Source organism: Rhinatrema bivittatum, chromosome 5 (assembly GCF_901001135.1).
Source record: "Rhinatrema bivittatum chromosome 5, aRhiBiv1.1, whole genome shotgun sequence".
NCBI lineage: Eukaryota > Metazoa > Chordata > Amphibia > Gymnophiona > Rhinatrematidae > Rhinatrema > Rhinatrema bivittatum.
In genome coordinates this window covers 124870875-124895423 of record NC_042619.1, presented here as the reverse complement: position 1 = coordinate 124895423, position 24549 = coordinate 124870875, and the positions used below count along the sequence as shown (strand labels likewise).

At 41.1% G+C, this 24549-nt stretch overlaps 1 protein-coding gene across 5 annotated transcripts in view; it reads left to right on the top strand.

The window, feature by feature from the left end:
• LRCH1 (leucine rich repeats and calponin homology domain containing 1) overlaps nucleotides 1-24549 on the top strand; it is a 424219-nt gene that overhangs the window by 279663 nt on the left and 120007 nt on the right. For 4 of the 5 annotated variants that reach the window (XR_003856942.1, XR_003856944.1, XM_029602883.1 and 1 more), the window contains exons 8-10: nucleotides 13858-13966; nucleotides 17070-17185; nucleotides 18518-18585. Coding sequence is in view for 2 of the 5 variants with exons in the window: in XM_029602883.1 (XP_029458743.1) it covers nucleotides 13858-13966; nucleotides 17070-17185; nucleotides 18518-18585 (293 nt within the window). In the remaining 3 variants the exon portion in view is untranslated. The remainder of the gene's footprint in view (nucleotides 1-13857; nucleotides 13967-17069; nucleotides 17186-18517; nucleotides 18586-24549) is intronic. The other variant, XR_003856943.1, reaches the window with a different exon arrangement.

Sequence of the window (24549 nt, the reverse complement as noted above, 5' to 3'; positions counted from 1 at the left end):
GTGCCGCACAGTTTATAAAATACCACATATTTCTGCCCTGAAAGTACATGCATATTTTGTAGTAAACGCATCTATTTCCAATGCCAGAAAACGCTTACTTTTTCTACCTATTTTATAAATGTACGCATGTATATTTAGGCACATAAAAATATATAACATGTTCGCTTAATAACCTTAAATGAAACCCGGAGGCAGGTATTTTATAATGTGTGCACACTTGCTGTTCTGAAAATATTTACTTGCATGCGTACTTGGTCTCATCATTTTACCATTACCACCACCAGTTCACCCAGACCTTGCCACCCAAAAGCTGCGGACAAAAGATAAATCCGATTTCAATTGCATGAGTCTCTTAGCAGGGATAAAACTGTTTGGTCAAATTTGGTAATGTAGGCACGTATACCTCTTACAGAATAGCAACTTGCTCGTGTACTTCTGAATCCTGCCCTAGAATGCCCTCCCACTACCTGAATCCTGCCCTAGAATGCCCTCCCACTACCTCTTTTTTCCCTCGGGTAAATTGTATGCACCATACTGCAAATATCCATGCACTCAGGTTTCTAAGTTTTTAAAAGGGTTTTTACCTACAAAACCCTTTTGAAAATTCACTCCTTATGCTCTGTTCTCTTGGCCAAGGCTTTAGTTAGTATATTAGTGACATGGGCCTGGATTCACCATTCTATCGCAGAATGGTGAATCCAGCGAAAACGGGGGGTGGGCCTGCGAAAGCCGGCAGCCATTGCACCACCGGTGTTATCGCTGCTGGCTTTCGCACCCAATAGCGCCACCATGAAAGATGGCGCTATTGGGCGCGCTACTGGCGACTATAAGGTGTCTTACCTTATCGCCGCCAGCGAAGACATTGCGGAGTCCTCCCCAACTCCTCCCCTCGCCACCCTGACTCCGCCCTGACTCCACCCCTAGCAAGCTATCGCACACGATAAGCCTTACAAAATGACCCCCATGGTTAGGAAGGGAAATTAGCCTAACTAGCACAACATTCCTTTGATTTACTTTATTTGAGAATAATTGAGATATCGATGCTACACATCTCTGGCAGTGTTCCCAAGTTCAGAATATAGTTGAAAGCTTTGGTAAGTAGTGAGTAATAATGTTCTGTTGAAAAACAATCATCTTTAGCTGTTTTCCTCAAGGCCAGGTTTGGTTTTTTTTAAGTTAGAATTGGTTTTCAAGGTGACAGTCTTCAAAGATATTTGGCATATTGGCATTCTCAAGGTAATTTAACAGACCAGCATAATCTTCTTGACATTAAGAGGGGTATAGCTTCTTCTGGTACACTATTGAGAAAATTACTATTATTCAGCATTACTTATTTTATATAGCTCTTTGTGCACTATTCTCTGAATATGTTTGATTACATAGGTAAGATGAGGATAATTTGACTGGTAAGGTATACTGCAAGTATATGAAGTTACGAATGCTATTTGAACGTATCTAATTTGTGTACAAAATCTATGAATGTACTGCTGATTGGGTAAAGCTTCAAGAAATATAAAGTTTCCAAAAAAAGGAAAACGAAACTAAAAGGAAAAAAAAGCTGAAAAAAGGAAAGAAAAACTGTAAAAAGAAATAATCAATAGACACAAGGTTTGGAAAACATTTTGTGTTTAAAGATTTTTAATAAAATATGCCTTTTGTGTCTATTAAACAGTATAAAATTGTATGCTGTTTCCTCCGAATGTGCTACAGAATTGCTGCAGAATCTTAAACATTTCCTGCAGAATCATCCACTTGACAGTAAAGGAAGGGGCATTAGTGGACCTTGTACATTTAATTGGAAACAGTGTCTCTAATGACCGGGTAGGTGCCCGTCTGAGTACTAGTGATCATCCGATGGTATAGTTTGGTATAGAAACCAAGATGGAGATGGAGAGGAGCCACACAAAGCATAAAGTCCTGGATTTCATAAATACCAACTTTGCTAACATGGTGAAGCTTTTCAAGCAGTGATGTGGGTCTCTGGCATCCAGGCATCCATGCTTCCATTTCAGGGCTCCTCGCCATCTTTCTCATAGTAATATTTAAAGTCACAGAAAATCAGAATTATATAAACACAAAAGGGCATTTTAAGAGTGTTCCACTGATAGCCTTTGGGAGAAAAAAAAATTGAAAAAATATACACATACATATACATACACAGTTGGACAAATATCATCCTTCTCTGTAACTGACACATGCATAACACACATATTCTCTTTCTGTCTTCCCACCTATATGGATGACTCCCATACTCTTCCCCTTTCCTGACCTCAGTACATTCCCCCTTACTCCCCTTTCTGAGTTCAGCACTCTCCCCGTGGCTAGTTATGGGCACACAGGTTCAGTGCAAGGAATATATTTATTTATTTACTTATGCAACAGATTTATATATTGTATAATCAGTAAATACAATAAAAGTGGTTTACAATCAACATATATATCATAAAAACAAAATTACAAGTAATCAAAAATAGACATAATACACAAACATAAAATAACAAAAAAAGAATAAAAATAGAAATAAAAATAGAAATTCTGCCAATACTCATAAAATATTAAAAAGTAAGCCCTACCAGGAAGTCCTCATCAGTCCATCACTTCACCCAGGGAACAACCAGACTTTTGCTTCTTTGCAGTATTTTAGAAAGTTTCATTCAGATCTAATCTGAAGAGATATATCATTCCAAACTCAAGAAACAAATGTTGAAAAGGCTTGATTACAATATTGCTTAAGGCACAATTTTTGAGAAAAAAAAACCACAGCCAACAAGCAATCCTGCGAAGTCTGGTGGGTACAGACCAGCTTCTCACAAAGATGTTTGGGACCATTACTTCAAGTGGAAAATGATTGTCAATAGCATAAATTTTGCTCTTTTAACAATTGATAATCAATGCAATGTCTGCAACATGGGCGATATCTTTCCCATCTTGATTTCCCAAGTATCAGATGAGCTGCAAGGAATGGCACCCAACAGAGAGCAGCCTCTACTTTCTTCTCCAGTCTTTCCTCTCCTCTCTCAGGCAGGGTGCATGGAACAGGAAGGAAGATGGTGGGGCTGAGGTTGGAGCAGACTGAACAGACAAGAGAACACCCACTCTGCTTCCCTAATCCAGCCCCTCTCATTCTTTTAGTCCACCTTCCTCTTTAGCCCTGCAGGAAAAGAGGAAGGTGAGTTTGGAATGGATGGAGCAGAGCAAAGAAAGGAAGAACTACTCAATCCAGTTTCTCCTCTCCTGTTTCCCAGGTACCCTGAGCAGCAGGAGCATTGATTATTGGTGGTAACATCTAGGCTGGTCAGCAATCTCCCATAGCCTCTTATTCAGGGCAAGGGCCCCTCTTTTTCCCCTCACTCTCAGTACAACACTGACTAAAGGAGGTGCTAGCAGGGTTGGAGGAGGTAGGCTAAGTGAAAGAACACTGAGTAAACTAAAAAGAGCTATAGTAAAAACAGCAGAGTTTTATGTATAAAAAATAAATACAAGTATGAGATAAATTATCCTAAATTTTGCAAAGTGATTAAAGCATGGATTTTTAAACCAGCCTTTTCTTAGAATTTTGAGATTTGCACATAAACTTCTTTTTATGTTTTTATTATATTTTATCTGTGTTAAACACATACACCAAAAAATGATTCAATGAATTAAGTGAAAAAAATAACCAAAGTCTATTTTAAAAATTCATCATCAAATATCTTTTCTTCTTAATCAGATCAATATTACTAAGAACAAAATAACATAAGAACATGCCATACTGGGTCAGACCAAGGGTCCAACAGTGGCCAATCCAGGCCATAAGAACCTGGCAAGTACCCAAAAACTAAGTCTATTCCATGTTACCGTTGCTAGTAATAGCAGTGGCTATTTTCTAAGTCAACTTAATTAATAGCAGGTAATGGACTTCTCCGCCAAGAACTTATCCAATCCTTTTTTTAAACACAGCTATACTAACTGCACTAACCACATCCTCTGGCAACAAATTTCAGAGTTTAATTGTGCGTTGAGTAAAAAAGAACTTTCTTCGATTAATTTTAAATGTGCCACATGCTAACTTCATGGAGTGCCCCCTAGTCTTTCTATTATCCAAAAGAGTAAATAACTGATTCACATCTACCCGTTCTAGACTTCTCATGATTTTAAACACCTCTATCATATCCCCCCTCAGCCATCTCTTCTCCAAGCTGAAAAGTCCTAACCTCTTTAGTCTTTCCTCATAGGGGAGCTGTTCCATTCCCCTTATCATTTGGTAGCCCTTTTCTGTACCTTCTCCATCGCAATTATATCTTTTTTGAGATGCGGCGACCAGAATTGTACACAGTATTCAAGATGCGGTCTCACCATGGAGCGATACAGAGGCATTATGATATTTTCCGTTTTATTCACCATTCCCTTTATAATAATTCCCAACATTCTGTTTGCTTTTTTGATTGCCGCAGCACATTGAACTGATGATTTCAATGTGTTATCCACTATGGCACCTAGATCTCTTTCTTGGGTTGAGCACCTAATATGGAACCTAACATTGTGTAACTATAGCAATGGTTATTTTTCCCTATATGCATCACCTTGCACTTATCCACATTAAATTTCATCTGCCATTTTGATGCCCAATTTTCCAGTCTTACAAGGTCTTCCTGCAATTTATCACAATCTGCTTGTGATTTAACTACACTGAACAATTTTGTGTCATCTGCTAAATTGATTATCTCACTCGTCGTATTTCTTTCAAGATCATTTATAAATATATTGAAAAGTAAGGGTCCCAATACAGATCCCCGAGGCACTCCACTGCCCATTCCCTTCCACTGAGAAAATTGTCCATTTAATCCTACTCTCTGTTTCCTGTCTTTTAGCCAGTTTGCAATCCACAAAAGGACATTACCACCTATCCCATGACTTTTTACTTTTCCTAGAAGCCTCTCATGAGGAACTTTGTCAAACGCCTTCTGAAAATCCAAGTATACTACATCTACTGGTTCACCTTTATCCACATGTTTATTGACTTCTTCAAAAAAGTGAAGCAGATTTGTGAGGCAAGACTTGCCTTGGGTAAAGCCATGCTGACTTTGTTCCATTAAACCATGTCTTTCTATATGTTCTGTGATTTTGATGTTTAGAACACTTTCCACCATTTTTCCTGGCACTGAAGTCAGGCTAACTGGTCTGTAGTTTCCCGGATCACCCCTGGAGCCCGTTTTAAATATTGGGGTTACATTAGCTATCTTCCAGTCTTCAGGTATAATGGATGATTTTAATGATATGTTACAAATTTTTACTAATAGGTCTGAAATTTCATTTTTTAGTTCCTTCAGAACTCTGGGGTGTATACCATCCGGTCCAGGTGATTTACTACTCTTCAGTTTGTCAATCAGGTCTACCACATCTTCTAGGTTCACCGTGATTTGATTCAGTCCATCTGAATACTTGCCCATGAAAACCTTCTCCAGGTCGGGTACCTCCCCAACATCTTCTTCAGTAAACACCGAAGCAAAGAAATCATTTAATCTTTCCGCGATGGACTTATCTTCTCTAAGTGCCCCTTTAACCCCTCGATCATATATTTATCTTTTCAAAGGGGCAATCATAAATGGAGATTCTCTGAAACAAAGTACGCCACCTGGTTTAATCATAGTCTTGTTGAATTATATCATTTTCTATATTTGTTTATCTTAATACAAATCAATGTGTACACTTCAAAATTCCCAATTCAAACAATTTGCTTATCTAAAAGTGTGATCACGCAGAGTTAAACATGATTGCTTTCTGCAGTTTTTAATGAAAAATTACTATTTTTTTATTTTAACAGATTTAAAATAATAAAGCAGAACATATGGTATGTGCAAAAGTTTGGATATCTTTCCAGTTAATTCATTAATGCTTTTTTTTTTTTAATTGTTAAAAAGGCCCAAAAGGTTTCTTGACTATTTAGGCCTTCAATTAGTCAAGTAAAGACAATTCTACTGTGATACTCCGATCCTTCTAACTTCTCAGGTTGTCATTGTTTGTCTCTTTCAATAAACATGGGCTCTTCTAATCATCTGTCTGAGCATTTAAAAATAAAGATACTGTAATTCATTCTTACCAAGCAAGGAAAAGCTATAAAAACTTCTCCAAATGCTTCCAGCTAGCAATCTGAATTATTAGAAACATTGTTAAGAAATGGAAGTTACAGTATCTTGTGTGCTTGCAGCCAAACAGTTCAATTTTTTTATTTATCAGCTAAAAGGATTCGGTTACAGAAAGTTTCAGGTTTATCAAAGTTGTGTTTTCCATACTTTAGACAATGACTTTTTTGATGTGGAAATTGTAAAGATTTCCTACTGACAAGTATCCCAGGCCAGGCGTGCCGAGCCGCGCAGCCTGCCTCCGTTCCCTCCGAGGCCGCGCCGAAATCGGAGCGGCCTCGGAGGGAACTTTCCTTCCGTGTCCCCCCACCTTCCCCTCCCTTCCCCTACCTAACCCACCCCCCGGCCCTACCTAAATCCCCCCTACCTTTGTTGGGCAAGTTACGCCTGCTTGAAGCAGGTGTAACTTGCGCGTGCCGCCTCGCATCCCCCGGCACAGGCCGCAGTGCTGGGGGACTTGGGACCGCCCTTCCGGCCCACCCCCGAACTGTAGCCATGCCCCCGGACCCGCCCCTCCCGCCCCTATTACGAAACCCCGGGATTTAGGCGCATCCCGGGGCTTTGCGCGCGCCGGCGGCCTATGCAAAATAGGCACGCCGGCACGCGAGTGCCCTGCGCGCGTAAATCCGGGAGGATTTACGCGCGCAGGGCTTTTAAAATCTAGCCCTATGTGAGCAAATGCTGTATTGTACACCTGTGGACAACTACTCCAGTTTCAATTACATTTTCCACAAGTCATTTGCAGTGGTCTATGGGTTCTGTTTTGCAGATGTGACCAGTTTTCAGGCAGTTCTATCAGCGATTTTTCTTAATCTTCCAAATATTGCCTTGACTTAAACAGCTCCATGTAACTTCCATTTATTGACAGTGTTTCTGACAGTTGAAATTGCTAGCTGGAGGTCTTTAAAGATTATTTTATAGCCTTCTCTTGCTGTGTAAGATTCAATTGTCTTTATTTTCAAATACTCCGAATGTTGCTGCTTAAAGGAAGTTCTGGATGTTGAAAGTAGACAGACAAAAATATAATTTTAATCTAAAATTAATTGTAGCAGCTGAATTTGAGAATAAATTAATTATGCTCTTGTGAAACCTATCTAAAAAGCAAGATAAGTAACTGATTTCTAATATATATGCTATAGAAATCAGATATTATATGATCCAACTGAAAATCTATAAAATATTTTGGGATTTGTATTATGGATTTAATTTATTACCTTTTCAAACCAAAGCTCAACACGAGTTAGGTATAGTAGATATTTCAGTGCCCAAGAGGTCTTACAATCTAATCCGGAATGATCACCTGTGGCCAAAAAAAGGGCAGGGTGAAAGTGTGCAGCTGGCCACATCATGGCAGTGCGGTATCGCATGCTGCAGTTGCGGCCGCGGTGAACACTTTCGCTCCCGTAACGCCAGTAGAAAAGTGGTAGATATTTCCAGTGCTACTGCCGGCGATAATGTGCGAAAGATTATTGCCAGCAGTGCTACCAGCCCCTCATTATTCCAACCCCACCCAAACTTCTCCCTTTTTTATTTTAATTTGAAATTTAAATATTCAAAGCACGACACAGTAATTATCGCGTGGGTTACAGCGGTAACACACGCAATAAGGCCCTATCACAATTTGATGAATGACCCCCTAAGGCAGGGCTTCCCAAACCTGTCCTGGGGACCCCACAGCCAGTCAGGGTTTCAGGATATCCACAATGAATATGCATGAATACATTTACATACCCTTATAGAAAAAAAAACCCACCCAAACGTTTACTCAAAATCGTTGTTGGTTTAGTGGGGGCAGGATTGACTCCTGAATGGCTCCAGCCCTGCCAGCTCCATTTTCAAAATAGCATCAGTTGACCCTAGGAGCACCGTTGCCCCTGTCATATGAAGTCTACTGAAGCATCTTCCGAAGAAGTGTTCTAAAGAAAATGGAGACAATATCACTAGGTTTAGGAATGTACAGCATAAAGACTTAAGTCGGCCATGGGTGTCTTGGACTCTGAGAAGAAGGCCAAACATGTTGGAGAAATATTTGTATTCAGTTAAAAGCTATGGGGTGGATTTTCGAAACTTTACACGCACATACACGCGGAAGTAGCCTCTATGCACATATTCCATATTTGTAAAATGCAAAATACGTGAGTATTTTCACTCTTGCACCCAAATATACCACCCATGCATGAAAATGGGTGGTAAGAGGGGCGTTCCGGGGCGGAGCCAGCACTTACACACATAAGTTGCTATTTTCAGATACTTACACACGGACATTTGCCAACTTACTCGTGTGTTTTTACACCTCCTGTTTATTTATTTATTTATTTTAAACTATTTCCATGCCGCATAATCTGATGTTCTTAGCGGCTCGCATAAAAACATACATAATAATAATAATAATAATAATAATAACACAAGCAACCAGAAATAAACAACAACAGTTTCAGTCTCTGGACAAAACCATTATTGCCAAATCAAATAACAACATTGAAATTTAAATTCACTAGACACGATAGGCTGCCAGCTACAGAGAAAGCCTGGCGTAAATGATATTAAACGTGTTTATTGTGTAGTACTGTTTGGACAGGAGGTCTGTGAATCAGAGGAGGGGGGTTCAGGCTGAAGAACCAGGACGGTCTTAATGACCTGGAGAAGGACTGGTTCAACTGAAGACGTAATTGCTAAACTGGTTAATTTGCACATAAGCATACATACGCATATATGTCGCTGGATAGCGATAAACATATTTTATTTAAAAAGCGCATGTATCATATGTACAGGTTATAAAATACATGTGCATATCTGCTCACAGCCATATACATGCATATATGCCACCATTCGTTTCAAAGTTATCCTCCCTGTATATTAAAATATCTGAAAAGCTGTTTTGCAAGACAGACACATCCGTCCTTTAAAAATAACTTTAGAGTGCAGTTGGAATCTTTTCCATTGAAGAAAAATGACATTTACACACATTCAACTGTACTGGTAGAGGTGCAGCATGTTTTAGATTATGAGCTGGGCACTGTTATCTTATCCTTATAAGTCCATCAGCACCTTTTCATTCCCACCACAGTAAAAATAGATCTACAGCTGCAGGAAATGAGATAGTTTTTCACCTGTGGAGGAGCCCTGATGACCATCTAATCAGAGAGCTGCTCTGGATGAATCCCATTAGCACAGTAAGCTGGAAGGAAACACCTGGGAAAAGCAATTACAGACTAGGTTACAAAGCACTATTTAAAAATCAGACATGTAAATAAACTACCACAGGAATAGCGAGCAAGTCCTAAATGAGCTAGATTGCATTAACTATTCATCGTTTTGAACTCTTTTGCCTCTAGGGCCTTCTGAAGATTTCACTAGGCTTCATGACCACACTGATGTTGTGTGCCAAGAAGCTCAACAATTAGGTCCGGATTTTCAAAAGCCTACTCGCGTAAATCTGGCGAATTTACGTGCGTAGGTGGGCTTACGCGCGCCGGGCCTATTTTAAAAAGGCCTGGCCACATGCATAAAGCCCTGGGATGTGAGTAAGTCCTGGGGCTTCGGAAATGTGGGGGGAGGGAGCGGGGCGGGGTCAAAGGCTCCTGGCACAGCGGCCATTTATAAAATCGGGCGTCCATGTGTGCGCGCCGGGTAGCGTGCGCGCAGCTTTATAAAATCTACCCCTTAGGTTGTTGTGGCCTGTGCACTAATGGATTGTTAGCATTAACAGCCTCATTACTCACACTTTAATGCCGGCATTGGCTGACTCCTGTACTAACGTATTAATGCATGCTATTTGCATGCACAATATCATTACTGCTGGTTCGCAGTCAGTAATGCTAACTTGCATGCAAATCTATTTATTTATTTATTTATTTACTTAAAGTCTTATAGCCCACTACCTCCTATGCATAAGTCAGTGCAGATAACTCTTTAACATACATATCAAACATATAGGGCCGGATTTTAAGACATAGGCACGGGCGTACATTTGTGAGCCGCGCGCATGTTATAAAATCCGGGATCAGCGTGCGCAAGGGGGTACATACTAGTGCACATTGCGCACGCTGAGCCCTAGGGGAGCCCCGATGGCTTTCCCCATTCCCTCCGAGGCCGATCGGAAATCGGAGCAGCCTCGGAGGGAACTTTCCTTCCGCCTCCCCCCCCCCCCCCCCACCTTCCCTTCCCCTACTTAACCCGCCCCCAGCCCTACCTAACTCCCCCCCCCCCCCAACCTTTATTTTATAAGTTGCGCCTGCCTCTGGGCAGACGTAGGTTGTGCACGCCGGCCCCAGACCGCCCCCACCCATTCCCCACCCCTTTTTTCAAGCCCCAGGACTTATACGCGTCCCGGAGCTTTACGCACGTCGCTAGGCCTTTTGAAAATAGGCCCGGCACACGTAACCCCCCCTACGCGTGTAAATCCTCCCGGACTTTGAAAACATGCCCCATAATTTATATACTACATACAATGTGCATAAAATACATTAAAATTAAATCACATCAGTAGCTACATCGCACCTAGGCATATGCCTTTTGAAAAAGGAACAGGTAGTCATGTAATATAATAATGTATGTATAATAATGAATTTAAAATGCAGACCGTTCTTTACATATAAACATAGAAACATAGAAATGACGGCAGAAGAAGACCAAACGGCCCATCCAGTCTGCCGAGCAAGCTTCACACATTTTTTCTCTCATACTTATCTGTTTCTCTTAGCTCTTTGGTTCTATTTCCCTTCCACCCCCACCATTAATGTTGAGAGCAGTGATGGAGCTGCATCCAAGTGAAATATCAAGCTTGATTAGTTAGGGGTAGTAGAGGTAGTAACCGCCGCAATAAGCAAGCTACACCCATGCTTATTTGTTTTACCCAGACTATGTTATTCAGCCCTTATTGGTTGTTTTTCTTCTCTCCTGCTATTGAAGCAGAGAGCTATGCTGGATATGCGTGAAGTATCCGTTTTTCTTCTCCCCTGCCGTTGAAGCAGAGAGCTATGCTGGATATGCATTGAAAGTGAAGTATCAGGCTTATTTGGTTTGGGGTAGTAACCGCCGTAACAAGCCAGCTACTCCCCGCTTTGTGAGTGCAAATCCTTTTTTCCACATTTCCTCTTGCTGTTGAAGCTTAGAGCGATGTTGGAGTCACAGTAACCATGTGTATGTTTATTGAATAAGGGTATTATCTCCAGGCAGTAGCCGTCATTCTGGCGAGCCACCCACTCTTCATTGACGGCCTCTTGACTTTATGGATCCACAGTGTTTATCCCACACCAATGGGAGCCAATACAATTGGGGTTATATGGTCCCCATACCCCCTGCCACTTATGACCTACATTTTAAAAAATTAATTTGCCTAATAGGTGTTAACATTGGATGTATTGTCCAATATTCATACCTATCAGAGTTAACATGGGTAGGAAAGTTAACTAAACCTCAAGAGGCACAGTTAACTTTCTTCTTCATGGTCCACATCAACACACACTACAGCCCCTTCAAACTCAAATTGGGGCCTCTGCCCCACCCCCAACATCAAAGGTCCTTCCAGTTTACCCCTCTCCACCCACTGAATGAAAAGGTCTTCTGGGATCCCTGTCTTCTGCCTGTGATATGAATAAAGCTTTCCATGACCCCCAGTGACATAAAAAACTCTGGGCACCCCTACCCACTTTGTTCCCACTTAGCCCCTCAAAAACGTCTTCTGAGTCATGTCAGAGTGTCAGAGGTGCCATTTTTATTTTAGCACTGCTGTCGGAGCCAGCAACTTTCTTCCCAAGAAGATCCATAAGATGTCTTTGAGGGATGAATAGTGTCTGGGACGGGGTGCCTGGAGGCCCTTTTCATATCACGAGGAAGGGTTTGGGACCCAGAAGGCCTGGGTCCTTCCTCCTCCTGTGGGGGAGGAAGGGCAGAAAGCCTTTTGATGTTCATTGGCAGTATGGTGGGGCAAGGCAGGAAAGACCTTTCATCTTTGGGATGGGAGGTGTAAGGGAGTACAGATGAAGGGGCCATTTTGTGCTTTTGTATGGTTGGTTTCCTACGCTAACCAGTCCTTTCATTTCAGATCAGTTAGTGCAGGGATAGCTGAGCTGTCTAACATGGCAGTGTTGCTGGTACTGCTCCGTCTTCAGCGTAGCTATAGTAAGGCAGCCATTTTCTGCACCTCATTAGTTATGTACATTCAGTGTTAAAAGCAGCAGGTAACTTGGATTACCATATGATTACCATATTACCATAAGCAACCGAGCTGCGGCCAGCATTCAAACTGGTTATGTAGAGATCCAACACGAATGCTGGTATAGAGTAATACAGTCCCAACACTTCACTCAGGTGTATAAATGCTTAATTTCATTTATTCAAAATTGGCAACTCCATTGTTAGAATGCACAGTCTTTCATGCACACGGGGTCCCCCGACACGGACCCGTGTTTCGCCAGCGGCTGCGTCGGGAGGGATGCCCATAAACTTTAACAGGAAATTCTTTAGATGGAATTCTTAAGTTCCTGGCATGGAGTGCCACTCCAGTGGCACTCCATGCCAGGAACTTAAGAATTCCGTCTAAAGAATTTCCTGTTAAAGTTTATGGGCATCCCTCCCGACGCAGCCGCTGGCGAAACACGGGTCCGTGTCGGGGGACCCCGTGTGCATGAAAGACTGTGCATTCTAACAATGGAGTTGCCAATTTTGAATAAATGAAATTAAGCATTTATACACCTGAGTGAAGTGTTGGGACTGTATTACTCTATACCAGCATTCGTGTTGGATCTCTACCATATTACCATACCATACCCGAGTCTAATATCCATTAACAGACCATTGCTGCATAATGTAAATACTTCTTATTGTAAATATTTTACTTCTGTATAATTTTCTTTAATTATTGTCTTCTTGCTACACCAGTTCTAGCAACCCTGTTATATTGTAACTTTATTGTTTCTTATGCACTTGTTATATGTACGAAGTTACTGCACCCCTTGTTATCTGTAAACCGGCATGATATGATTGTATCATGAATGCCGGTATAAAAAAAGCTCTAAATAAATAAAAAATAAATAAATATGAGTATTAAAGCAGTTTAGCATTTGGAAACTATAATGATCATAATGAGGCCACTGTTAGTCTTTAAATCTGATGAGTGTAGTTCTCGGTGCCATCAAATGGGAATCATGGGTTCGACTTTTAGCTTTTCCTTAGGCCAGCTGAAAGGGGAATTGTACTGCTCTTAGGAAGACATCTAGAGTAGCTAGTGAGAGAAAAGCAAGTAGAATAGGAATTAAGTGGTTTCAATTCTGAATTGTATCACCAATACTTTACCTCAGCTCGTACTCTAAAATTTTGTTGTGAAGTTGTTCTGTATTACAGCCATGCAAGTTATTAAAGCAGCATGTGACTTTTGTAAAATGATGTTCCCTTAAAGGGAGTGGTTTATTTTTATCTTCAGCTTATCTCCAGTGGAGCTTTGATAAACTCCTGATAGTGGGGAAGAGAAATAAACAGGACAGTACATTATTTTGAAATAAAAATAGATGGACTTTTGCTCTGCTCTTTGCTGTGAATTTTTGCTCTAGTCCCTTCTGTGCTGACTTATGTCCTTCATTCACAGGTACAACAGATAAGTTGCAAAATTTTGCAGAAACCCATCGCTTGTTTTAAATAGTAAATGATTGAGCCTTTCTCTTTCAATCCCTCGTCATCACAAATATTATTTTGCTTAGTTTGGAATAAATGCTATTTATTTTATTGTTCTTTGCAGCCCTCTGATGAAGACAGTACTAGCCTTACTGTGCCAATGTCTAACATTATAGAAGAGGAACACGGTATTATGAGAAAAGATTCAAGCCAGCACCTCCTTGCCATGAAAGGTCTGAGTATATGTATTTCATATTTTGAGAGGTCAGAATTCAGAAAGCTGATGAGCAGATATGTTATGCAGCTAAAGTTGGATATCTGGCTATCTTTAGCTGGATAATATTCAAATCTAAAGGGTTATGTTTGAATATAACCAGCTAGATTTGAAAATTATCCAGCCGCATGTGGCCAGGTAACTTGCTTCCTAACAGGCCACATGTTGTTTATTTATTAAGTATTTATTTACTGATATTATATGCCGTCGTTCAGTGTTCTATCACAATGGTTCACATAAGCATAAAAGAAAAACAGAAAATACATGATCATAAAATGATAAAATAAATAATTAAATACAATAACAATATAAAAGTCAAATAAAATAATGAAGCAATAGTAAAATGAAAATAGTAATAACTCAGTAAGCATAAAAGAATAGAACAAAATAAAATAAAAATAAAATCAAATAAATATATTCAAAACTATGATATATCTTTAATAATGATAGCTACTTCCCAGAATGCTTCTTTAAAAACAGCTTTATAAAGTGCTGCAAAAAAGAACTTTTGTGCCCTTCAGGCCTAATTCCCAGTTCCCCAGAAAATGCTTTAAAAAAAACTGTGGGCATAGTGCTTGAAACCCCTCCCCCCCCCACTCTTCAACCCACCAAATTTTTAAAAAGCAGTGGGCACTAGTGCCCCAAGGCCAGTCCCCCTTCCCTGGTTTTATGGCGAAAATCATGATCCAGTCCTGCTCCACTCCCCACCCTCACCGCTCGCCCGTAACCTTCATTACACCCTCTCTAACCCCTGTACACCACTCCCCCTCCTCAACCAGAAGCATGGTACTCTCTTACCCATTCCCAGCCACTTCTGGCATTGCTCTGACAGCAGCACTGGAAGCACACAGCCAGAAGATTCGCTCGGTGACTGGAAAATGCAATCATGTCATGTGCTTTCTCTACCCCGACCTAATGCCGCCTGTTTTTCCACATGAGAAAAGTATCCTGCACTCCCCCCCAGTCTCCATATATTTTTCCCCCTCCTGACTACACTTCATGCATCTGACGAAGTGGTCTCTCTCCTCGCAAGTTCATGCCTCAATAAACTGGTTAATCTATAAGGTGCCACCCATCTCTTGTCATTGTTGTGAAACAGCACACCTTTCCCATCCTGAGGGAAGAGGGATGTGTACTAATCAAATTATCTGTGTTATCCCCAAAATTAACCCAAAATACTGTTTGTCATTTCTGCATATATTACCGTTAAAATGGATTTGTTGTTTCTGTATAAGAGTATAAAATTAATTAAAACTTAAACCTGAATTTTAAAAACCTGAAGGGTGCCACAATTAATAGATACACGCACATGTAGCACATGCACGCGTCCACCTGATTTTAAAAAGCGCCCACGTACTCACACAAGTGCCAACGCGTGAATCTCTCACTGCAAATCTAAAATGGGTGTGGTTTGGGATGTGGTGTGAGCGGGACATGGGTGTTCTGAGGCGGGACCACGAGATGTGCTCAGAAATACACGTGTGCCTGAGCGCAGGCCAAGTACTACGAAACTTTACCTCCGCTATTGAGGCGGCGTAAGTTAACAAAACAAAAGATAAAGGCATCTGTGAGGGATTTAAAGGGTCTGAGGTAACTGAGGGGAGTGCAGGCTAAAGAACCAGGGGGAGTTTGGAGGACCTAACTGTAGACTGGTGGTCGAACTGGTGAAACTGGTCATGGCGTGCACACGTGCCTGTTATAAAATCCCCCCACTTTCGCGGCTGAAACCGCGCATCATTTGCAAAATCGGGCGTACACATACGTGCGCAGGGCCTGTTTAATAACATGCACCTGCATGTGGGCACATGTTGTAAAATGACTGCGTATCTGGGTGTGTGCCGACACACACGAGTATTTGTGTGCCCACATGCCCGTTTGAAAGTTACCATCCCTGAGTTGAAAGTTGAGAGGACCAATGTTATATTTAGTTATTTGATTTACATTCCGCTTTTTCAGACACTTCATAGTGGATTACATTCAGGTACTATGGGTATTTCCTTGTCCCCAGAGGGCTCACAATCTAAGGCCTAGATTTTCTACAATCTCAGGCCTTAGGGGTAGATTTTCAAACCGCGCGATTTGGCGTACTTTTGCTGGCGCATCAGGCGCAAGCAAAAGTAGCCGCGCATATCCACTAAAATCCTGGATCGGCGCGCGCAAGGCTATCAATTCCGTATAGCCGGCGCGCGCCGAGCCGCGCAGCCTACCCCCGTTCCCTCCGAGGCCGCTCCGAAATCGGAGCGGCCTCAGAGGGAACTTTCTTTTGCCCTCCCCTCACCTTCCCCTCCCTTCCCCTACCTAACCCACCCGCCCGGCCCTGTCTAAACCCCCCCCTTACCTTTGTCGGGGGATTTACGCCTCCCGGAGGGAGACGTAAATCCCCGCGCGCCAGCGGGCCGCTAGCGCACCGGGACGCGACCTGGGGGCGGATCCGTAGCCACGCCCCCGGAACGCTCCCGACACGCCCCGAAAATGCCGCGCGGTTCGGGCCCGCCCCCGACACGCCCCCAACACGCCCCCTCCGAAAACCCCGGGACTTACGCCGGCAGCGATTGCACCACCGCGGTGCAATCGCTGCCGGCTTTTGCAGCCAATAGCGCCGCCGTGAAAGGTGGCGCTATTGGGCTCGCTACTGGCAGCGATAAGGTGTCCTACCTTTTCGCCGTCAGCGAAGTCATTGCGGAGTCCGCTCCGACGCTGCCCCGACTCCTCCCCTTCTGGTGCGGACTCCGCCCCGATTTAGTTATCGCGTGTGATCCCTTTAGAAAATGACCCCCCAGGTTTGTACCTGAGGCAATGGAGGGAGAAGTGACTTGCCCAAGGTCACAAGGTGTGGCAGTGGAATTCGAACTCTGGCTTCCCTGGTTCTCAGCCCACTGCTCTAGCATCTTTATAACGTAGCCAGTTAAGGACTGTTTTTTATTTGATCCCCTATAACTTCTGGACCCTGCGAGTACTTAGTATGCTCTATTCCTTTGCTCTCTGCTCTCGAAGGAGTGAATGGTTAGAAAAGACTAAAAGAGGGATTTTTTTGTCATTCTTTTTCTCTTTTTTTATATTAGTAGAATCTAACACAGAGCCTTCTCCTTTAATTGGCGGTGATGAGTCGGAGGAAATTGGGCACCAGTTTGCTGATGGGGAGGAGGCTCTCACGGATGGATTTATGAGCTACATCAAGGCAAGTTTGAAATCAGTTTTGAAGGAAATATTTCATGACCATCTTCATAAGCATTGAGCCAGTAGAAAAAACAAATTGATGGCACACAGTGTTACTAATGCAGCAGTGCCACCTACTTGCTTCAGTCACTTCAGATTTTAACATTTTTTGCTCTGATAATTCTATTCATTTGCCTGAATGTTATTTCACGCCAGTAGCTTTTGGTGTTATTAGAGAAATTGATAAAAAAAAACGATTTTAAAATATTCACTTTAAACACAACTGCTGGTGCATTGCTCTGATGTTTCCAAAAATTAGCCACAACCCTCCTTCTGAATTAGGGAATGTAGACTTTCATAAGCTAAACAAAGGGATCAGAAAATCTGATAAATAGACAGAGAGCGAACAGAGTAACGCTAAACCCAGGTAGGAATTAATGAAATTTAAGGAAAAAAACATATCTATCTATCTATCTATATATATATATAATATATATGTATATGTGTGTGTATGTGTATATATATGTACAGTATATATATATATATATATATATATATATATATATATATATATATATAAGATGAAAATAAAATGAAATACTAGAAATAAGCAAAAGTACTTTTGGGGGAAATAATTTGAACTATTTTATAGACATATATCTGAGGCATTCCTGCTTTAAGAAAACAAGTGCTATAAGGAAGGATCCTAATTTCAAAAAATGTGATTTTCAGAAACAATTGTGATGAAGTTTGTTGAGACCGTTATTAGACAGGTGTCATATGTTGACAGAGTTCTAATGACATCTAATATCCATCAACCAGCAATGATAAAGACAAGATGAACATATAGAGGTCCATATTAAATGCAATTTAGACAGATAACATAATACTTATCCATCTAAATAGCTTACCCAGCTTATTCAGCCTGTATTCAGCTAAATTCGGAGTTAGCTGGTTAACTTATCCAGCTAACTTTGGTCACGCTGTAAGGCTGTCCTAAAGTTAGCTGGTTATGAGCAGAAAGGGCTTGAGTGAGAAATGAGCACATTTGGCAAGGTGTGTGGGCTGTATGGTCTGGTAGTTTATGACCGAATTGTTGGCGGAGCATTCATCTACTTTCCTTGGCTAGTCCTGGTGCCCCCACTATTTATGAAGGTACACATTTTAATACTGCTCAGTATTTCCCTGTGGCATGACAAGCGACTGAGAGTGAGGAAAAAGTGCAAATATTGTACCGTCTCAGAGTCCAGTGATGGAGACAAGATTGCCAGTTTGGATATAAATGGGAACTGATGGAATCTGCCTTGGGTACAGGATTCAGAATCTCACTGTGATATTAATTATCTCTGCACAGGTCCGAACAGCAGAATACGATGAGCCCTTACAAATAGAAGAAGATACTCACTGGACTTCAGAAGAAATGTAGGTATTATAGAAAAATAGGTGATGATGGCAGATGAGGACTGCAAGACTCATCTAGTCCGTCCAGTTTGCTTCCTTGTACAGTGCCCTAGACCCGGAGTTGATCTCTGGCTTTCCTTTCTCAGCTTCACAGCTAAGGATCCTCTGTGCTTATCTGATGAATTCTGGTACTATTTTTACTTCCGCTGGGAAGGCCATTCTATGCATCCACTACCCTTTCTCTGCAGAAATATTTTCTGATGGTACTCCTGAGTCTATCCCCTTTGAGCCTCATTTCATGATCTGCTGTTCTAGAACTTTCTTTCCACTGAAAAATGTCCATTTCTTGTGAATTCTTTAACACTGAGAGACTGATATTCAGCAGTCCTGGGTGACGTTACCTGGATATATGGTGGTATTCAGCCAGATAAGTCGGGCTATAGTTACTTGTCCCAATTGGTAGAGACTGATTTTATTTAAAAGGGAAGTTGCATACAAGTTTAAGAAAACTGAATAGTTGATACTGGTTTTGAGTTTTATCTGCGTTAATAACTTTAAAAAATATGGAGTAAATGGTAGGGCACTGAATGTACATTAGGCCTATTGTGGCAGCTGATACCCCTCAAACATTATGCAGAGGTTCTGCACAGAAAAATAGCATATATGCAGGTAAAAAGCATTTACACGCATGTATGATATTTTATAAACTTCCAGAGTATTATTTCATGTAAAGTTTAATCCCTTTCAGGACGAGAAAACACAATACAATAGGCTCACTGACGAATATATTCGGGGTAGACCAGAAAGGGGTTAATAGGAAATAAGGGGCAATCTAGGGGCATTAAGACAGCTGTTTTAATGACAGGACTTACTCAGCTAACTGTAGCCAGATAGCCACAGTTAAATTTTGTACAGGGTAAAAAGTTACCAGGACAAAATTTAACTAGGGAGTAAGGGGGATTTTTCACACCCCATGGGACGTTTTAATTATACCTGGGATGTTCTGTTGGATGTTTCCAGCTTGAAACTGATTTTAGGGCAATTAAGACCTTCCCAGTCACAGTGGGCCCCCATGTCTGGCCTCCGCTGGTCCTTTGCTGGACAGGGTACCGAGGTGATTAATATCTCGTTGGAATCAGGCCTTTTTTGAGATTCCTTTATGAAGGCAGTAGCATTGCCCACTTTTGAAAAACGATCATCTTGACCCTTTTATGTTAATGGATAATTATCGACCTGTGGCCAACCTCCCTTTCCCGAGTAAAATTTTGGGAAAGGCAAGTATCACTCCAAGTTTCCTCCACTCGCTTAAACTTTATGACTTCAACTTCCGTTCTAGCTCCTCGACTATTCTGAGTAAAGGAGACAGGTTCTTCCTTTATCTTTTCTCATTTAGGAAAAGTGGGCTACTTTTCCTAAATGAGAGAGGCCCCTGCGGCTGTTCTGCACCCCTGCTAGTATAATGGCACAAGTGGCTTGGACTCTGAGTCCCAAAGTATTCTGAAGCTAAGTTTTTTCTCATTAAGTTTTTATCTAAGGATGCCTTAGACGTACAACACATTGGGGATGGTAATTTTTACAAGTGGGAGACATGGTCTGTTAAGAGAGCTTGCTATGGACAATAATTGTTATATGAGTACTGCAGTACGTTTTTGAAAACAAGAACATTTTCTCACATTTTAATTGCACAAAAAAAAAATTATGAGTTTCAAATGGACAGTGAAATACAGCCTGATACATGATTGAACTTTGGGTGCTTCTGCTTTTAAATATGTAGGCTGTTCACACCGTTTATGATACCAATTCATCACATGCAATTATTATTTTTGATCCTGTACTTATTGTAATGATATTGCTATTTGCGGATTAAGAGGTACCTGCTTTTCTCACAGCATTTTCTGATTTTAATTAGTACCAACTGTTTTTATGTTTCTGTGAAATTTTTCCTAATAGCTGTTTTGTTTTCCAGTAATACCACATGTTGTTTATTTGATAGCTGTTCTTTGTTGTTTGTGAATATACATACACTGTTGCTTTAGATCAGGGATGGTGAACTCCAGTCCTCAAGTGCCAGAAACAGGCCAGGTTTTCAGGATATCTACAATGAATATGCATGAGAAAGATTTGCATGCACTGCCTCCACTGTATGCAAATCTATCTCATGCACATTCATTGTTGATATCCTGAAAACCTGGCCTGTTTGTGGCACTCAATGACTGAAGTTCCCCATCCCTGCTTTAGATTATAGTAACATAGTAATGAGGACAGAAAAAGACCAAATGGTCCATCCAGTCCACCCAGCAAGCTTCTTATGGTTGTAACTGCCGCTCCATGCAGGTTACCCCCAAGCCTTATGTTAAGGGTAGTAATAGTAACAATCATAACCAAGCACTGTTAAACCCATAACAAAATTACTGTAGCAATATTTTTACAGAGTGAGCAGCGTTCCTGATACTTCATACAATACTGCTGCTTGAACAGAACCAGTGCCAAAACTGATCCCTGTGGCCCTCCACTTAACACGGTTCTCTCTTCAGGGTAGGTTCCATTTACCATTACACGCTGTCTCCTGTCAGTCAACCAGTTTATAGTCCTCGCCACTACCTTAACGCCGAGTACCAAACTTTTCATCTTATTCACAAGCCTCCAGTGTGGGACCGTATCAAAAGCTTTGCTGAAATCCAAGTAGATCACATCAAGCCCTCCTCCTTGATCCAATTCTCTAGTCACCCAATAAAAAAACATCAGTCAGATTTGTCTGACAGGACCTTCCTCTGGTGAATCCATGCTGCCTCGGGCCCAGGAACCCTCCGGATGTTAGATAGCTCACTATCCTGTCCTTTAGCAGCGTCTCCATTACTTTTCCCACCACCAAGGTGAGGCTGACCGGCCTGTAGTTTCCAGCCTCCTCTCTGCCACCACTCTTGGGAAGCGGGACCACCACCGCTCTTTTCCAATCACACAACACCACTCATGTTTCCAGGGATCTGTTGAACCATCTGAGTTCCCTCAGTATCCTGGGATGTATTTCATCCGGCTCCATGTCCTTGTTCTTAGCTGTTCCCATACATTCTCTTCTGTAAACGGAGTTTTGTCTGCCCCACCCCCATCTTCGATCTTCTCAACCAGCACTGGTCGTTCTCCAGGGTTTTCTTTTGTGAATACCGAACTGAAGTATTTGTTTAATATTTCTGTCGTTTCTTCCTTTCTCTCCACACCTTGCTCCTAGTCACCTTTCATTTCACTATACCACTTTGGGCCTCCCTTCTTTCTCTGATGTATCTGAAAAAAATGTTTTGTCGCCTCGTTTTACCTCTTTGGCAGTCCTTTCCTCCACTTGACCTTTTGCTTTCTTGATTTCTTTCTTCATCTCCTTCAGTTTCACTTTGTATTCTTCCCTGTGTTCCTCTTTTTGGGATTCTTTATACCGCTTGAACGCTGTTCTTTTTGCCTTTATTTTTTTAGCTACTTCCTCTGAGAACAGATCCGTTTCTTTTTCCCCTTTCTTTTGTTTACTTTTCTAACATATAGATTTGTTGCCTTTATAATTGCTCCTTTTAATTTGATCCACTGTTGTTTCACCTCTCCCATTTTGTCCCAGTCTTCCAGTTTCTCCTCTAAGAACATCCTTGGAATGCCCCTAGATTGCCCTTTTTTTCCTGTTAACCCCTTTCCGGTCCACCCCGAATATATTCGTCAGTGAGCCTATTGTATTGTGTTTTCTCGTCCTGAAAGGGGTTAAACTTTACATGAAATAATACTCTGGAGGTTTATAAAATATCATACATGCGTGTAAATGCTTTTTACCTGCATATATGCTATTTTTCTGTGCAGAACCTCTGCATAATGTTTGAGGGGTATCAGCTGCCACAATAGGCCCAATGTACATTCAGTGCCCTACCATTTACTCCATATTTTTTAAAGTTATTATCGCAGATAAAACTCAAAACCAGTATCAACTATTCAGTTTTCTTAAACTTGTATGCAACTTCCCTTTTAAATAAAATCAGTCTCTACCAATTGTTATCTGTAATTGTTAATTCATTTCCCTTCTTTGACTTATATGTAAATCCATCCAGTAATAGCCAATGTTTTGACAGATGCCTGTCTTAGGGAATGAAGGCATAAATACAGATGCTTATCTAGAGAAGACTTTCTTGTCTGGCTCACATCAGCTGTTATATACAGCACCTCATCATCACATCACATCCTGAAAACAAGGAGGCATGTTTCTATATATTTCAAACAATTTTAAGACAGACGGTATTAAGAAAGGAATATACTGAAGAAAGGGAAGGTGAAAAGCTAATATGTTGCGGTGGAGGGAACTACTACTCTAGAAGCTCCAGGCTTGGCCATGCTTCTGCTTGACCCTACTGCAGATGAGAGAGCAGCCTTGAAGGCAACATGGTGAACATCCCTAGAAGAAATGAGGGTCACTTATTTATTTAATAACATTTCTTACCTGCCCTTCCAAAAATGTTCAGGTCAGGATACAAAGAACATTCATAATCATAAGGAATGCACAAGCATCAAGTTAAAAGCAAAATTAAAACAAAAAATTAAAACAGTACAACATTTCTTAATGTGGTTCAAAAAAAGGGCTACTGGAATGCATCAAGAAGTGTGTATTTTTAGCTGTTTCCCGAACTGTTTAGAGTCATGGGTGAGCTGGAGAGATAACTGGAGGGAGTTCCATAGTGTGGAGTCAAAGATGCATTCTTGTATGAAATCTAATCTAGCTATCCTGGGGGAGGGAATGTCTAATAACTGTTGGCTAGAAGAGCAAGGAATATGTATGCAGAGAGTTGAGGTTATCCAGGGGGAAGTAACATGGTGAAGAAGATAATGAATGATAACTGCAGTTTTGTAATTAATGCCAAATGAAATTGGCAACCAATGCAGGTCTTTCAATATTGGGGTTATGTGTTCTCGAATGGATGAACCAGTAAGTAAATGGGTCGCAGTATTTTGGATGATCTGTAAGGGACAAAGGGAATATTGAGGTAAGCCTGAGTATAAAGAGTTACAATAATCAATGGATGGAAAAATTAATGATTGAATTACAGTTTGAAAATTGGTAGGTTCCAGAATGGGTTTTAGATGTCGTAATATACGTAATTTGAAAAATGAAGACCTGATAACTGATTTGATATGAGGGACCATGGATAAAGTAGGGTCCAGAGTTACACCTAAATTCCAAACAGTCTGAGAAAGAGTGGCTCCAGCTAGTTGGAAGGACTCAGAAATAGGAAAGGTTGTACAGTGACCCAGTAGGAAAGTATCTGTTTTGCTGAGATTAAGAGAAAGTTTGTTATTGTGTAACCAAGCATTAATAGAAATAAGATAAAGAGAAGCAAATTGAACAGAAAAGACCAGGAAGAGCAAAGAGGGGAAAAAAACTGGATATCATCAGCATAGATTTTATAAGAGACTCTAAGCTGAGCAAGTAGATGACAAAGGGGTAAGATAGATGTTAAAGAATGCTGCAGAGAGGGCAGAGCCCTGCGGTATGCCAGAAGTGATAGTATGCCATGAAGAGGTGCACCTTTGAATGTGAACTTGCTGAGAGCAATTAGAGATGTAAGAACACAGAACCGGTGATGCCAACTTCAGTGAGATGAGACAAAAGAATAGAGTGGTCAAGAGTGTCGAAGGCTGCAGAAATATGCAGAAGAAAGAGTAGATAGAAAGTTTCAAAATCAAAACCTCAGTGAATAATATCTAGACTAGAATGAAGAAGAGTTTCAGTGCTATGAAAAGAACGAAACCTGAACTGGTGCTGATCAAGGATAGAATAATATTCATCAAAGAAAGATGAGAGTTGCTTCAGGACAGAAGATTCAATAATCTTAGCAAGAAAGGAGAGGGAGAAAATAGGACGATAGTTTGCAAAGTTGGTAGGATCAAGAGAGGGGTTCTTAAGAATTGGTTTGACGGAAACTGTCTTAAGAGAAGTGGGAAGATAGCCTAAAGTGAGAGAAAGAT